Source organism: Coccinella septempunctata, chromosome 3, assembly GCF_907165205.1.
Source record: "Coccinella septempunctata chromosome 3, icCocSept1.1, whole genome shotgun sequence".
Lineage (NCBI taxonomy): Eukaryota > Metazoa > Arthropoda > Insecta > Coleoptera > Coccinellidae > Coccinella > Coccinella septempunctata.
Genome location: NC_058191.1, coordinates 2,389,739 through 2,406,188, shown reverse-complemented (window position 1 = coordinate 2,406,188; position 16,450 = coordinate 2,389,739). Strand labels below are relative to the sequence as shown.

General features: G+C 35.8%; 2 protein-coding genes across 2 annotated transcripts; one reads left to right on the top strand and one right to left on the bottom strand.

Moving 5' to 3' along the window:
* Nucleotides 1-3,171: 3,171 nt before the first annotated feature.
* Nucleotides 3,172-12,415, bottom strand: LOC123310182 (nucleolar protein 10-like). The gene is made up of 8 exons (XM_044893599.1): nt 12,258-12,415; nt 11,680-11,940; nt 10,829-11,178; nt 8,393-8,627; nt 7,922-8,223; nt 4,646-4,995; nt 3,842-4,010; nt 3,172-3,700 (listed from the first exon to the last, which is right to left on the bottom strand). Exons 1-8 carry the CDS (start codon nt 12,321-12,323, stop codon nt 3,502-3,504), a joined length of 1,932 nt encoding a protein of 643 aa, XP_044749534.1. The 5' UTR covers nt 12,324-12,415; the 3' UTR covers nt 3,172-3,501.
* LOC123310187 (bone morphogenetic protein 10-like) lies at nt 8,508-15,768 on the top strand. The gene is made up of 3 exons (XM_044893605.1): nt 8,508-8,643; nt 15,036-15,207; nt 15,523-15,768. Exons 1-3 carry the CDS (start codon nt 8,605-8,607, stop codon nt 15,729-15,731), a joined length of 420 nt encoding a protein of 139 aa, XP_044749540.1. The 5' UTR covers nt 8,508-8,604; the 3' UTR covers nt 15,732-15,768.
* The last annotated feature ends 682 nt before the right edge of the window (nt 15,769-16,450 follow it).

Sequence of the window (16,450 nt, the reverse complement as noted above, 5' to 3'; positions counted from 1 at the left end):
ACTAATTTATGCGGAAATTTTCGGAGAAAAAACCCTAAAATAAGGGAAATAACTAGTATGCACTATTTGAAGATAGAAGGCAAGTAATAGTGCGTTTTTTGGTACAATCAAATTTTAAATTGGTTTGAATCTTTCTTCAATTAATTTTATGAATCAATTATTTCATATAGTTTTCAGGAAAACAATTACTGAGATTTAAGTATGTCAAAGATTGAACACCCAACATTCCTTAAATTCCCAGTCAAGGTAGTTGAAAAAATATTTGAATAATTAATTGTTTGAGTAGAGGTGCTTTTAGCAATACAGAACACATACAGAGGTATTCCTTTAAACCCAAAGATTTATCTAAGTCCCCAAGAAGGATGATAAATAAATAAAATTATCAGTTGAAAGGTATTTATTGAATATGTTGTATATAACATTAGGGATGTGAAAAATATAAAATTGGACAGATTTTTATTAAATTTAATATTAATTTTTTATTGAATATACGACTTTAGCCTGTCAGCGTAAAAGAGAAATTCTCTCTTCTCGGTTGGCTTTCACACTCTCCGCTAAGGAGATCATTCACTCATCTAGGATATCACAAATATCAAAAAGATTGAGCTCAGCTGTATCTGGTCCTCTTCTCTACCGTCAATACTCGGCCTTGTAGCCTTCTTCTTGACCTGGCATAAAATTATTTTAATTTTTATCTATAAAAACAGTAAAAAACTTACTTCTGAAAATAAACTAATTATTTCCAAAATTAGTAAAAAGGCCGTTTGTCTAATTGGGTGTACAAATGATTTCCAGCTCAGAAGAAAAACCTTCTGTATGCTTTCACACTCTCCGCTAAGGAAAACATTCACTCATCCTGGATTTCAGAAATATCAACAGGATTGAGCTCCTTCTTAAGGACATTATTGCCATAGGCATTTTTAAAGTAATCCTCGTCCTTGAAATGCCTACTGCAAATTTTTGAACTAGCTGACGGGTTAAAATTTACTCTCCTCAAAGCTGAAGTCCATTTTTTCCTTAATATTTCATCCTTCGGAAAGCTAAAATTATACCATTTTACTACAACTACGATCACAATCACTCCAAGACTACTTACGAATGAAATTTCAAATTTTCGCCTTTCTTATATCGAACCTTGCAATTGAATGCAGCACAAGTCCAAGGCATGATTACTTACTACTTCCTGAAAAAATAAAAAGTAAAAGAGTGAAAAAAAGAACAGTAATGATAAAACTATGAAAATTCTACACCACTTCACCGAAATCACTTCAACTACTGCCGAAAGCTGAAAACTAATGAACAATAATCTTCACTTTATTAACACTCAAACAACCGCAAGTCACTTCACAGAAATCACTACAAACAACCACTATCGAGAGCTAGAAACGCAAAAAAGTAAATGTTTATTTCACGATATTCACGCACGTAAACAAAGATTAACCTCAATCTTTTGACAAGGCCCAAAAGCTTTGCATCTCATTCTCCGGACAATGTTCTCTCTCGCAGGGCCAGTCCACGCTTTATTAAGTCTATGGGCGATTTCGAATGATATTGGTTCTTGGCTGGTTCATAGCTTGGTTCGTCATATTTGGACCAACCGCATTCGAATGACAAATTGATGACGTCATTAATCGTCTGGTTCGTAGTTGGTTAACCAAAACTTGAACCGTGCTCTCGAGCACGGTCCGCTGTCTGGTTATTAGTTCTGTCTCCTTCTATCCTCCGATTCTGCATTACTATATACTACATTACATATATTTTGTTTGGGTTTTGTTCACATTTTTAGGCGGTTTTAGTTTTTAAGTTAATATTTTTGAAAATCTCTCAGTGCAGTGGGCTTTGAAGTTAATGGAAAAATCATTTATTTTATTGGCACTGGCACTCATTAAAAATATTTTTTCAATATTCGATGAATCAGAATCACCCAATTCATCCACTAATATGATGGCTGCAACTGCTTTGCGTTTAAGCATTTTATGAATAGCTATTTGATACAAAACAAATACTTGTAAACAAGTGAAATAACATTTCAGCTGACAACCGTTTAACCAACCGTTTCGTTCACGAAGAATTCGAATGGGACGGAACCAACCGAGGGAACGACGTCATCGTCTATGAACCGACCGGTTAACCTTTAACCAACCAAAAAAGCCATTCGAAATCGCCTATAGAAATTGAAATTATAACCAGGGTGTGTTCATAAACTTACTCCGAGAGTAGAGTATGAGTATGGTCATGCTCAGAGAGCATACTCTGAGGAAGTAAAAGTACGTTTGTGAACGCTTCGGGTGATCAGAGCTTACTCAGAGCTTGCTCTGAGTAAGTTAAAGTTTGTGAACGCAACCCCAGAGAGTCTTTATTGACATGAATGAAATGTCAATCTGGAAGCAGCACAGAATCCTTAACTATGATGAGGCATTGAACATAAAGTAAGTCAAGATGGGTCTGTTCTGTGGCATTGAACTTTAGTTCAATGTGATGAGGTGATGATTTAAATCTCTAGTCTGATTTGTTTCTGTCTCAAATTGCTCCGAATGAGTAGTTAAATATGCTTCAAAGATTATCTATAATTTGGTGGGTTATCTATAATTCTTCTCTTTCCATATTTAACATAAGTTGTGATGATTGAATTTCATGGAAAATAAAACTACTCTTACTACTAGAGAAACGGGATCCGTAAATCAACAGAAAGTGGGACCAAAAGTTAAATGGAGTAATCTTATAATAATGTTTTGTGGTAATCAGCTGTTTATGACAGTTTTGGTGATAACACAATTCAGTTTGACAATCAAACTGAATCTAATCAAAATAAAACTTTGATTTTTGGTATTGTCCAATTAGGAAACAAGAATTAAGTGTACAGGAAACTTGTATTTCAGATCAATGTTCATTTGAAACTTGAAAAAAAATTTATTCAGATGAGTCTGGAAAATCCACTTCACGTCGAAAACCCTGTTGAACCCCATAGAAAAATGACCAAATTTACTCTAGAATTTGATTTTGTTATGGCCAACTTATACACATAACAAAAGGACAGATTGCCTTACTGCTGTGCATCAAGATGGTTAATTTTTTTTTTCGAACAAGGTACATTTAGGACAAAAAGTACCATTTTTCAGTTAGTTTTTAAACTCCAACATCTTAAAAATTCAGAACAAAGCCTTCTTTTTCGATAGTTTATTTATAAAAATATGAATTTATAGATTTTCAATCTATGCTTAATATATGGTGGTATTAAGATTCAAGTGTCTTTGGATAACTTAATGTCGACGGGCATTTCCTCAAAGGTCAGCTCAAATCCTCCTTATTCATTTCTTATATTTTGTACTGGTCCACAGGTAAGAATATTCCTCTTTTAGTGCCTTGAGATTGTGAAATCCGTTATACTTTCAGTTGTAGTGTACTTGAACATGACTTCTTGTCATGATTAGAGCCTCCAATACACTACTGAATACTCATGGGGTCGCTCTGATTGGAGGACGATATTGAAAGCAAATATTTTTAAAACTTTTTATGGCGATAGTTCCCTCCCATTCCTTTTCTCGACAGGGATTTTCTGTCGGCCAAATGCTTTTTGGATTTTTCCACCATATTATCTTTTCTCTTTTTTTTGACTGAGAAATTCATCTGCCTATTTCCCAGTGAACCAACAAATTGTACAGATTCACTTTCCAGCTTCAACCTGTCACCCAATGGTACCCTGCAAGAATATTTGTGCCTCTTTTACTACCAAACAAGATCAGGATTAATTTAATTTCTGTTAGAGCATTATTTCTTTAGTGATTGCCGAAATATGTTGAACTTATAAAGAGTAAACAAATAATTTACTTGAAATACTTACTCTTTCTCGGTATCCTGCTTGTTTATCTCCACCAGTTTCCTTTTTTTCGGAGGCTGCTTCCGTGTTTCTTCAACATGATCATTATCACTATCCTCTCTTGATAATGCTTCTGATTCACCCTCATCCGATTCTTCCAATTCGTCTGAGGACTCATCAGAGCTGTTCTTGCCTAAAAAAATAAAGGGATGAGACTCAAACATCTAAAAAATCAAAATAGGGGATGATTCTGTCCGAGCCTTAGTTTACAAAGATCTTTTACCTGTGGTCAAAATTCATTGTCTACTGAGGGGATCTCGAGAACTATAAGAGCTACAATTAAATGGACGACACATTTACGAGTACTTTTTCAGCGAAACAAAGAATGATGAAAACCGAAGCCTCCTACGATTCTTCGTTCTTGAGTTATTAGCAAAAAATGAGATTTTGACGATTTCGCAAAGTTCTCATAACTTTTTTTTCTTTGAAGTTACATATATCGGAAACTTGAACCTTCTTGGGCACTTTTATAGGTAGAATCTATCGACAAAATTTTTTTTTTCAATTCAAAAATAACAAATTCAATAAAAGTTCGCCTAATAAAAAAATATTTTGAGCTCGTCAGTAGATTCTATGTATAAATGTGCTTAAGAAATTTCAGATCTGTAACTTCAAAGACAAAAAGTTATGAGAACTGTAGTGTTTCTTTTTTGTTCCATTTTTTTCCCTTTTTATTTGTGAAGTGTCATGAAAAACAATACTTTCTTAACCTAGGGTACCCCCCTTGAAGACAAGAAATCATTATATCAACTCAAATTATCATCCTACCTTCCAATTCTTCCTCTTCTTCTTCCTCCTCGGTTTTCCTCAATATTTTTTCATTGCGTTTCTGGACTACCGCATGATTGATCAGTCTGTATTCTTCAGAATTTTCGTCAATTTCATAGTCTTCACTCAAGAACAAGTTCCTGAAGCGGTCGTCCTTCAACACATTTGACTTTGAATTCATAAGTTTCAGAGCCAATTTCTGATTAACCTTAGGAAGATTTGGCAATTGTATTCTAGCCTTTCTAGAGTTTTCAATCGTTTGTTTTATTCTGTTTTGTCTATACTCCTTAAAGGCGAACGGTTGTGCTGCTGATTTTATTTTATTATAAAATCGGGCGTCCATAAAGTATCTGAAAAAAAATTAAGTTTTGAATTCATACGATGATTGTCTTTGATTTTGTTGCAACTAGTTGTTTCTATTTTTTTTTTCGATACTAGTTAAAAATATGGGTAGTGTGACGAAACCATCGGAGGCGATCAAGTGAACATGAACATATTTGTCCGATAGATATGTTGGAAATTCAGAGGATGTCCTAAGCATTTTACAGTTGTTTTCTACAGTGAAAACTCTAGAACCAAAGGAAATGAGGAAGACTACACACTCGCCAGAAAAGGAGCACACGCCACTTACTGGCCCAGAGCCTTTCTGTGGTATAGGAATGAGTTCCTGGTGAAGGAAGAAACCAAAAGAGAAACACTCTGGAGTAATCTTACAAGAATGGATCATTCCAAGACTGCAAGATCCAAGAAGTATTCGGATCTAAGAAAGAAGTTACGCTTCCTCACACGACATTGCAGCCTGAAGCTCGTTTGTAACAGCCGAAAATTCTCTGGAGAATTTTGGCAAGAAAGTGGCAGAGAGTCACGGTGCATGAATTCATGAGTAAATACTGATTGCTGGGTGTGTTGGACCGATAAACCATACCTGCCACTGGGACCAAGCGGTCTGTTGTAGCTCACAGGCAAGCTCGAAGAGCTAGATCTCTCCCTCCAGTCCCATCCTACTCAAAAAGGAGATGAAGTTCTTGAGTTTCTCTAGGACCATCTTCGGAGAACCAAATACTCCAAGTCTGACCCGTCTGCCGCCAGGCTGTCACAGAGGATGTGCTCAATCGTTTCGTCCTCCTCTAAGCAGAGTCTGCAGAGCGGGTCATTGACGATGCTAAGTTTTTTAAGATGGACTCTGAGTCTACAATGTCCTGTGAAAACCGCCATGATAGATCTCAGATTGGTTCTAGAAAATCCTAGCCAACGACTGGTGTATGGGCTGTGAGGCACTGAAAAAGTACTCCAGAGAGACCTTATGCCTTATCCAGCTGTTCCGTTCCCTGATTAGGGAATTAGAAATTCCTATAGTTGGTTCGGGCCAGGCGCTGAAGTTGCGCCTTCTCTGTTTAGAGCATCCGATACTTCTTTCCCTCTGAGGCCACAGTGTCCATGTACCCAAATCAGTTGCAGCCTGTAAACTTCCCAATTCGGAGAGTTTAGATCTGCTTTCAAATACCTGTGCCGAGTTGCATTTGTCTGCTGCGAGAGATTTTTATTGACCTACCCGCCCAACCCATGTTAAGCAAATGGTTGGCGCAAAGATCAATGGCGAAGATTTCTGCCTGAAATGCTGTCGTCGACTTTCCCAGACTGTAGAGTTCGGCTCCAGATCCCTGACTGATTCTGGAGCCATCAGTAAACCAGCAAGGTCCTTGTAGATAGAATTCCTTGTAACGGAGCCATTCGTCTCCGCTTGGAATCAGAGAACTGAAGGTTCCATCCGTGCTGATTATCTGATCAGTTCTCATGCCCATCACCTCGTCTGCCTCCAATAGGGAATACTCCTGACGAAAATGATGTATTTTTTATGAAATATCTTTGAAACATCACATTTTGATAAATCATTTCAACCGTTTCCCAAAAAAAATCATTTTAAGCACTTAAAAATGAAAAATAAAAATGGGTATTTAAAGTTTAAAGCGTTTTATGAGAATTGCTCAAGCTGGCAACATCGACTGAAATATGCCTTGATAATAAAGGACAACAAATGTATTATCTTGATGAGATAGACAAAGATGGTTGTCTATGAAGTCTGCGACGAACGAGGAAGGTCGTGAAATTTTATGGGATTTTTATGGCCGGTTGCAGTTGAAGCTCGCCAGTAAGTAGGCGCCTGTAGATCAACAGCTGTTATTTTATAAACAAGCTGATGGGACATTGTTTTTCTCATTGTCTTGTAAGCGCTGTTGCCAAATCGTAAACTCCGCACAAAGCGATTTAAATTTTAAAACCCCATATTTGAAAGATGATTTTGAATAGTTTTCGCGGTGAATTTGAAAAAATCATGAATTAAACTCATAATTATTCAGTTTAAACTTGCATATGCAATGAAAACCCAAATTGAGGAGAATTCCCCATTGAAGTGCAAGACGATTGGGCACGAAAATGAGTTTGTCAGGCTCATTTACGGTAAGGTGGTGGAGCCTGTGGGTTGCTAGTCTTGCCTCTCCCTGAACAAAAATGTGAAGGGGAGGGAGGTCTAATAGCATCTCCATGGACACAGTTGGAGTAAAACGGAATGCCCCCGAAATCATGAGGCATGCCGTGCTCTAGAGTTTCGAAAGGATTTGATACGTTGTGTGCAGGACCACCAGGCGATACAGCCAGCGGAGCTGCTTCCTTGACAGGCCCATAGGGAGTGTCTGGCTTTGTGGATGATTCTCTCCACATGGGAGTTCCAGTGAAGCTCCCTATCCAGGGTAATACCTAGATATTTGGCTACCTCTACGAGTGGAATAGTCTTACCGAAGAGAATTGGAGGATAAAATGGGCTCAAGAAAGCGAGTGATGAAAATGGGGTTATCAGAATCTGACGAGTGTAGATTCTGTGGGGAAGACGAGGAAACTGCTGTGATCGTGCTTTCGAAAGGATGTGAAGAAAGTTAGAAGATAGTTCGAAAACGGCAGACATGAGCATAACCTCTGACTGGGCATTCACGATTCAAGATGATCGTGCCGTTTCCGAATCGTTTAGAGTTTTTTCTATCCGAACGGATTTTTATCGGATTTTTTTTGAGAAAACGAAATACATGGATCAATAAAGGTCATAGTCATGGTTCTACAGGCATATTCCGATATTTGACAGGTTTTCTCCTTATTTTTCAATCGGCTCTACGGAATGAACAGGCATTTGTATGTACCATTGAAAAAAAAGCTACCAGCTCACTAATCCTGAGCTGTAACATTATTGAGAATCTTTCGAAGCTAAAAAAAAAAAATTCGACTTACCCATGCATGTATGCTCTCAATAAATTATTTTTGACCAAATCATCAAGATCCAATCCCAGAGCATTGACCTCACTTCTAGTGACGAACTTATAGTCATCATAAATACTCTCCACATTCGATTCCTCTAGTTCTTCAGTGAGTGAATCCAGAAAACTAGCCCATTTGGGTGCAGGTCCAAGACTGGGTAAATAATAAGTGAGAATTTTAGGCTTTTCATTGGCAATGAATAACAGCCCAGTATCTGGTACAACACATAAATTATTTAATTCTGATGATGTTTCAATATTAGCATATGGTTTTCCCTAAAAAATATAAACAAAATGTAATATAAGAGACATCCATGCTATCTATAGAATAACGAAGTGTAACATTTCATGAATAAGGTAACTTATAAATTGCTTTCTAAAAAGATCAAAAAAGCAACTTAAATAGTAGAGTGTTGAAAAATTAATTCATAAACAAGAAACTTACAGAGTTTTTATCCCACATCTTCAATATGCTCTTATTCATTGAAAATACAATATTTTCTTTCTTGTTAAACTCAATATCTTTGATAGGCAACCGTTCCATATGGTCTTTGACCATGTAGGGCTCAGAAGACCTAATATCATACAATAAAACCAAACCATTTGCTGTACCAACACCCATGTGTAAGGGACCATCCATATTTAAAGCAGTTATAGATGGGAAGTTCTCTGAGGTTACACTGCAAAAGAAATCATGTAAGTAAATTCAAGAATTATTGACATCTCAGGTGGCTGTGGAAAATCGCATTTAACATGTTGGATGTCTTTATGCATCACATATGATGCATAAAGAATTTCGCCAGGAGTCATATGTGATTCATTTAACGTTCAAAATAAATATGGTTACTTTTCATGAACGCTGCAGTGTCGTCGGTTTATATGGGCTGAACGTCTTGAAGAAGTATGTATTGATAACCTCAATCATAATGAATTATATGTGATTCAAGAATTGTCAGCATCAAGCCTTCCATTGGGCTTGAAAATTTTGAACATGAATCCTTCCAAATGGCTACAGAATTAATTTTTTCATAGAATATATATTTTATCACTCAAAAGTAACCCTTATCTTTGGGTAAATGTGTTGGGGTGAAGAAAAAAATTAGAATGGGAACAGCCATCATGTTAAGTTGATAAAAGCCCCTAAAGTCAGATTTAGATTTGCGGAATGCAGGTTGGTATTGAGAATGAACACTAACCCATAGGCCAATTATACAGGTTGTTTTCAAAGGTGATGCTTTTTTTGACAGAAGGTAAAATAAATATAATAATATATATTTGCGTGCGGAAAAAACTCCTGCTAATCCATTTCCGCACGCAAATGCGTGCAGAAAATAGTATATAACATTACTAGCAAGGTAAGTGGGTTTTTACTGGCGAATTGACCCGGTAAAACCCGTTACCTTGCGTGTATTGTTTTATATTTTATTTGTTTCACATTTGTAAAAAGGTTAGATAAATTCCAAAAAAATCTCAATAATTTGTCGCAAATGTCGTAAGCTATGGAAGCGTTGCCATGAACATGTCTGTTTATTTTTCTTTACATTTGTTTTGGCGAAAGCGAAAATGAATGTACCAAAAGAAATTATTGAGGCAGTCAGCAGTGTAGCTTCAAGTTTATTACCTGCAAAATCAGCTTCAAGGTACGAGCGAGAATGAAACGTCTTCAAAAAATGGCAAAACAAAAATAGTGTGATTGGGGTAACTGAAGATGTTTTGTTGGTCTTCTTGAATCAACTATCAGCTAGATTCAGCCCTAATACTTTATGGGCAAAATGGTCTATGCTGAAAAGCTGCTTGGAAATGAAAGAAAATGCCTCTGTTCGCAGGTTTGTTTTCCTTAAAAAATGCAATTGCAGATTTCAAAAGGTAATAGCGTTTCTGAAACGAAAAAATGAGCGTTATACGCCAAAAAAGGCCAAGGTATTAAGTAAAGAAGAGGCTGAACAATTTCTTTTGCATGCTCCTGAGGATCAGTGGTTGCTGGCGAAAATTGTAATAATATTTGGGATTTTTTGGATGTTGTCGATGTGAAGAAATTCTCTCCTTAAACATGAATGATGTAGAAGATATGGGAAAATACGTTATTGTGACATTGCGGCAAACAAATTTAACAACAAGAAGATTCACCATAACCGATGATGGCTGCAGCTTCAAGCCCTGCATGTTATACAGAAAATATATGTAAATCTTCGGCCTCGTGGAACAGAAAGCCTAAGATTTTCTTTGACATACCGACATGGAAAGTGCATTTTCCTTAATGCTGGCCAGCACACTATTGGTGGTGTCCCAAAGCAAATAGCGAAATATTTAGGTTTAAAAGACCGAGAGTTATACACCGGCCACTCTTTTCGCAGAACTGGAGCCACTTTGGTTGCAGATTCGGGTGGAGATATTTTAGCACTTAAGTGTGCAAGAGGGTGGAAGAGCACCGAAATTGCGATGAGTTATGTCGATGATTCGGTCAACAAAAAAATCGAAATGTCTAGCAAATTATTTGGTAGTAAGGAGAGTACAAATGTTCTGCAGTCCTCGAGTTTAGCAGTTTCTGAGTCAACAGATAGTTCATCATCATCAGTATCAACTCTTTCATCATCAAAAATCTGTGGTACTGGAAATAACAATTGTACCCATATATGACAATAAAACAAAATTTTCTAATGTAAATAATACTACTAACTTGTAAAAAATTTTGCAAGTTAACTGTCAGTTTTACAAGTTAGTGACTTGATAAAATAAACTTTCTTGATTAACATTGTGTTTCTGGAAACTGACGTTTACAAATGAGAAAAAAATAAAATAAATTTCCACAGCTGCCTAAGATGTCAATAATTTTCGAGAGGAGTACAAGTATATTTAAAGTCAACAAAAAATGATCACTTACTTTTCCATCTTACTCAAACAATTTAAAGCAACGTCAAGTGTTCCAATCAGATTTCGACATCTTGGATCCCAACATTCAACTTTTCCTTCTTTTGTTCCGCACATTACGAGAGAATACTCTTTATTTATTGCGCATTTATTTATCACTGATGCTTCTGAAACGAAAGGAGTCAAAAACTGACCCCTTACTAAATTCAACCTATAAATATCAGAAGTAACACCAACTATGAACAGGTCCCCAGTAGGCAAGAAATATTTCATGTCTCTTCCATATTTAGGTATCCTCAATCGATAATGCCTTCCATGTGCCACATGGAATTCTACATATCTATCACATTGTAAGAATACCAACTAGAACAAAGAAACAAATTTTTATTTGGTAAACTCAGTCAGGTTCCTAATTTTCTGAAGGAATGGCAGGTTATTACATAGACATAATAATATATGGACTGGCCGTCATGTGACTTTCAGGAAGAAATACATATCCAGATCATTATAAAGAGAATCACCGAGGGAGATAGACATACATTGGGCAAAAGATTCAATTCCACTAGAGTAAAACACAATTAATTTACAATAAACTGTCTGCACTGAAAAACAACCCTTTGTCGAACGGCTTTTACTTTTTAATGGGTTTTGGAATTTTAATGAGTTTCGATATTAATTTTTTATCAAATATCCGACTTTAGCCTGTGAGCATGAAAGAGAAATCCTCTCTTCTCCACTACTGAAAGCAAAGATTAACTTCAATCTTCTAACAGTGCCCAAGAGCATTCCATCTCACTCTCGAGACAATTTTTTCTCTTACAAGACCAGTCCATGCTTTAGTCTATGGGTTACTATCATACTTACTTTACTATAGTCATCAGATAGTAACTCAAAAGTTATAGCTTCAGAGTCAAAACATCTATCAAATTTTTGTGATAAATTATTCACATCAAAACATTTAACTCGAGGTTTATAGATCCCTGTTGCTATTATATATTGGCCATCTGGAGAAACTTTAACTGATGTACTGATATCAGGCATTTCGAAATCTTGTATAAGCTCAATCCTTCTGCGAAGATCCACATCTTTCTTGAGCAGAGCTCTCCTCTTTCTTTCTGATAACCACTGGAAATTTGAAATTTATTCATTTATTCTTGTATCAACAACGTGTATCTTGTATAATAAACTGAAAATCCATTATATGATTTTGACAAAAATGAGTTCTTAAACTACGACACGTGTTTAGCTATCAGCTATAACAGCCGAAGTTTACCTTCACCCACCTGAAGATGCTATTGTGATAGCGAAAAACGTGTCGTGGTTTAAAAATTCATTTTTGTGAAAACCATATTACCCCGCTCCTTGGAAAAAGAGCCTGAACGAAAGTTCATTAATCACAAATAAAAATGGAACTATTGTTTTTTTGTATTTAGAACACTCACCTCAGGTAATGATTTTCCACAACTCAAATTATAAATTTTAACGTTATCATATTCAAAAACTTGCATTTTGAATGTCTGAACTCGTCCAACGAAACAAGAAACGCAAGGATATTTAAAAAAAATTCAAACTTCACCACAGTCCACAAGATTCGCAGATCAGATTACAGAGTAGAAAAACAAGACCACACGAGGAACCAAAGAGGTTAATCCACAGAACATCAATATCTTTGACAGAACACAGAAAACACCCGATTTACTTCAGAGACAAGGGACCAAGGAACCTTTCTCTATGATTTACTTTATGCAATATTGAACCCATAGAGTTCAATGTTATGCAAAGATACATAGAGAATCTTGTCTCTGCAAAGATATCATATATCTATCTTCTTAATATATAAAATTCTCGTGTCATAGTTTTCGTTACCATACTCCTCCGAAACGGCTTGACCGATTTTGATGAAATTTTTTGTGCTCATTGAACTCTATGGGAGTTCAGTGTTTGTGCTATCCGGTATCTATGAGAATCGGCCAACATCTATTTTTCATCCCCCTAAATGTTAGGGGTAGTGCACCCCTAAATTTTTTTTTGATTTTTTAGACAAAATTTTTAATTTCTATTTTTTTATGCTACAACATACAAAAATACATACAATCCTCAATTTTCACCCTTCTACGATCAACCCTTATTTTTTAATAGCCATTTTAGTAATTTAATCATTAGGAAATTATTTATATGGCAAAACAACGTTTGCCGGGTCAGCTATCTATGAGAATCGGCCAACATCTATTTTTCATCCCCCTAAATGTTAGGGGTAGTCCACCCCTAAATTTTTTTTTGTATTTTTTAGACAAAATTTTTAATTTCTATTTTTTTATGCTACAACATACAAAAATACATACAATCCTCAATTTTCACCCTTCTACGATCAACCCTTATTTTTTAATAGCCATTTTAGTAATTTAATCATTAGGAAATTATTTATATGGCAAAACAACGTTTGCCGGGTCAGCTATCTATGAGAATCGGCCAACATCTATTTTTCATCCCCCTAAATGTTAGGGGTAGTCCACCCCTAAATTTTTTTTATTTTTTAGACAAAATTTTTAATTTCTATTTTTTTATGATACAACATGGAAATTATTTATATGGCAAAACAACGTTTGCCGGGTCAGCTAGTTATATAATAGATATATGAAAGATATCTTTGACTTTATGCCATAGAGCAGACCATAGATAAAGGGAAACTTTTCTCTTGTCTCTGACGAAACCGACCGTCAGCATCAATACCATCGGTGGGTGCAGGCATGGGAGGCGGCGGAACTTGGAAAAATGCAAAATTTTAAGTGATTTTATTCCGGCTGAAATTTTTTATATGTAATATTGATGTTAATTAGAAACAAAATAGTGAAGTCAGCCGATCGGCGGAGGGTTGTAAATACATCAGTCGAGCGCGTGAACTTAAGAAAAAAATTCGAAAATCAAGTGATTTCATCCCGAATGAAAACACCTATATATGATTTCTTACATATATGGAAATATAAAAATGACCGTCAGCTGCATGTCTAGCGGTGGAAAGACCGTCAGTCAGAGCAAAAATGTATGAGCGCGCTCATCCATTTAGACGGCTCGCGGAATTTGCAAAATTTTAAGTTTTTCCAGGCTGAAATTTTTTATATGTAATATTTCATCCCAGCCGGGATAGAATTCCTTGAAAAAAGAGCCCCTGCCTCCCGGACTATAAATAAATAAAGAATCAACTACAAATAATGGTCAAAAACTTTCTTATTTTGAATGGTACAACCGGTATTTCTATATCTCGTTGAACGTAAAAATTGATTTCGAAGGTTTTTCTGCACCTAAACCTGATAGTTTCTCAGCAAATTTCTATTTTCAACTCGTCTGTGGTGGCCACCTGTTTAGTTGTCGAAATACTAAATTTATGGCCTTTCCTGGAGCAAAAATGACTCGCGTTTGGCCTCGAAGTCGTTTTATAGAGTTCCAGATATACCAACATTCATTAGAGACAGTTACGGATTGTTTTACCCACAGAATATGTATTAGATTCAAAAATAGACGATTTCCTGTTGTTATAACATAACTCAGTAGGTAAACAATTTTCTAATGCAACCAAAGACTAAATGGATAATATCAGTCCGCAGATTTCCATCAATGTTTCGACATGCTTTTCCGAATTTCGATTGTTTAAGTTTTCGTCATTGTACCGACACTTTCTCTAACTGACACCGTTTCTGTCAACTCCACTGTAGGGTTGAAAGTGCACAATATCTCGGAAAATGTACCGTTCAATATGTAACTTTTCAACCTGCAATATCTAGCGAACTATTCGTAATTTTCTCAGTGTCGTCCATAACAGCCGGACAGAAATGGACTCCTTCCGACTTTTCATGAATTATCGTCATATTTCATCCGAAGTCATTAACAAATTATACATATAAACCTTTCTCTTGAATCACTGTATTTATTGAAAAAACCGAATCAAAATCCGTTGTGCAGTTTTGAAGATCTAAGCATACATAAGTTTTAATGTATAAAATTATTATTATTTTGGGTAGGCCCGGCCGACTGACATAATTAATTGATACGACGAAAAAATCAAGGTGTTTCGGAAACTGTATGAATGAATTTGACGGTCCATGATGATATTCACGAGAGCCGCTACACTTCGTACGAGAGGGCACTCTTTGAGTCCGCTTTCATTTCTCAAATAGTGCAGATGCCCTCATATCGATTTACGAATTTCAATTCTTTTTTCACAGATGTTCAGAATAACCAAGAAGTTGATTGAAACTTGGGTGAATATGACTGAAGAACTAAGGCTCTTGATTTCTATATCTGAAGCAAATCAAGTCAATTCTACAACCATATTCAATGATGCAAAGAATGAGAAAAAAATGAGAACCTTCTTGATACTCAGAATTAAGGATGGAGGTAACTATAAATATATGTGATAATCCTATACCATGTTTGCTTGGCTGAGTAAAATTACCCACTGACCCACTGATATGTGATATAAAAAAGTAGGTAATGCCACAGCCGCCTAAAGAGAGGTAATGCTCACTAGATAACCAGATACATTGCGCGTTTTAACATGTCAGTGTCTGTGAGTAGCAGTGTCCTCAAATAAGCCAGGGCACTATTATTAGGAACATAACGGTCCCATAAAAATATCATTCAATCTCTTTCAACTTCATAGAAAGCCCAGCAATAATGAGGTGATTCCTTTAATTTTATTTTTATTTTTAGAAAATGATGACCTGACTGAGATAGTTCCGAAAAATTATTCTGAAGAATCCCGTGGTCATCACAAATATTGTTCAAAGAGTGATTTTTATCTGGACTTTCGAAAATTGCATTGGAGTAACTTCATAATTGCTCCTGAAGGATTCATGGCTTATGATTGTCTAGGAAAATGTACAAAAGGCATAACGCCGATATTTTTTCCAATAACTTGAAAATGCTTACGACATTTCAAGATATAGAAAAAAGGTCTCGAAGTCCATGCTGCGTGCCAGTGAAATTTTATTCATTACCGATTATGGTTTATGACCAGTTAAGAAATGTTGTTATGAAAATGTATAAGGACTTAATTGCAGCAGAATGTGGATGTCGATGAATTCAACACAAATAATATTCTTATCAATTATTGGTATATTGAAAAATACCGATTAAAAGGCATACTATTATTTACGTTTCGTACAAATGTCTAATATATCTAGAAAAATTCTGAGCATTGAGACTGTGAAAAATAAATGTTCAGAAATATAATGGAGTGTTTTCATTTAATCGCATTCAGTTTGTCAAATAAGTTTTGCACACATGCAAGTCAAGGAAGAAGTAAAAAGGTTTTCTGACTTAAGTTTTTATAGTACAAACAAGATTCAAATTTTAATGTTGTGTAGTTCATAACAATAATAATAATAACTGTTCTTTAATGGCCATCGACCGAAGTCCTTCAGCCTAGTGAATTACACAAATACAAAAAAAAATAAATTCATTCTATTTCAGTTTTTCCACTGCAGCTCAGATAGTCTGTCCATCACCCTTCGAGTTGGAAATTTTCTGTGTGGGTTAGTTACCGGGGGGTCCTTGTGGAACATATGGGTAGTGTGTGACAACTCAAATTATCATATCCTACCTTCCAATTCTTCCTCTTCTTCTTCCTCCTCGGTTT

Excerpts from the sequence above, each read along its gene's own strand:
- LOC123310182 (XM_044893599.1), bottom strand. The coding sequence starts at position 12,323 with ATGCAAGTTTTTGAATATGATAACGTTAAAATTTATAATTTGAGTTGT. Across the intron at positions 11,941-12,257 it reads GTGGAAAATCATTACCTGAG|TGGTTATCAGAAAGAAAGAG; the intron begins GTGAGTGTTCTA and ends TCAAATTTCCAG. Across the intron at positions 3,701-3,841 it reads AAGCAGGATACCGAGAAAGA|GGTACCATTGGGTGACAGGT; the intron begins GTAAGTATTTCA and ends ATATTCTTGCAG.
- LOC123310187 (XM_044893605.1), top strand. The coding sequence starts at position 8,605 with ATGGGAAGTTCTCTGAGGTTACACTGCAAAAGAAATCAT. Across the intron at positions 8,644-15,035 it reads TACACTGCAAAAGAAATCAT|ATGTTCAGAATAACCAAGAA; the intron begins GTAAGTAAATTC and ends CTTTTTTCACAG. Across the intron at positions 15,208-15,522 it reads ACTCAGAATTAAGGATGGAG|AAAATGATGACCTGACTGAG; the intron begins GTAACTATAAAT and ends TTTTATTTTTAG.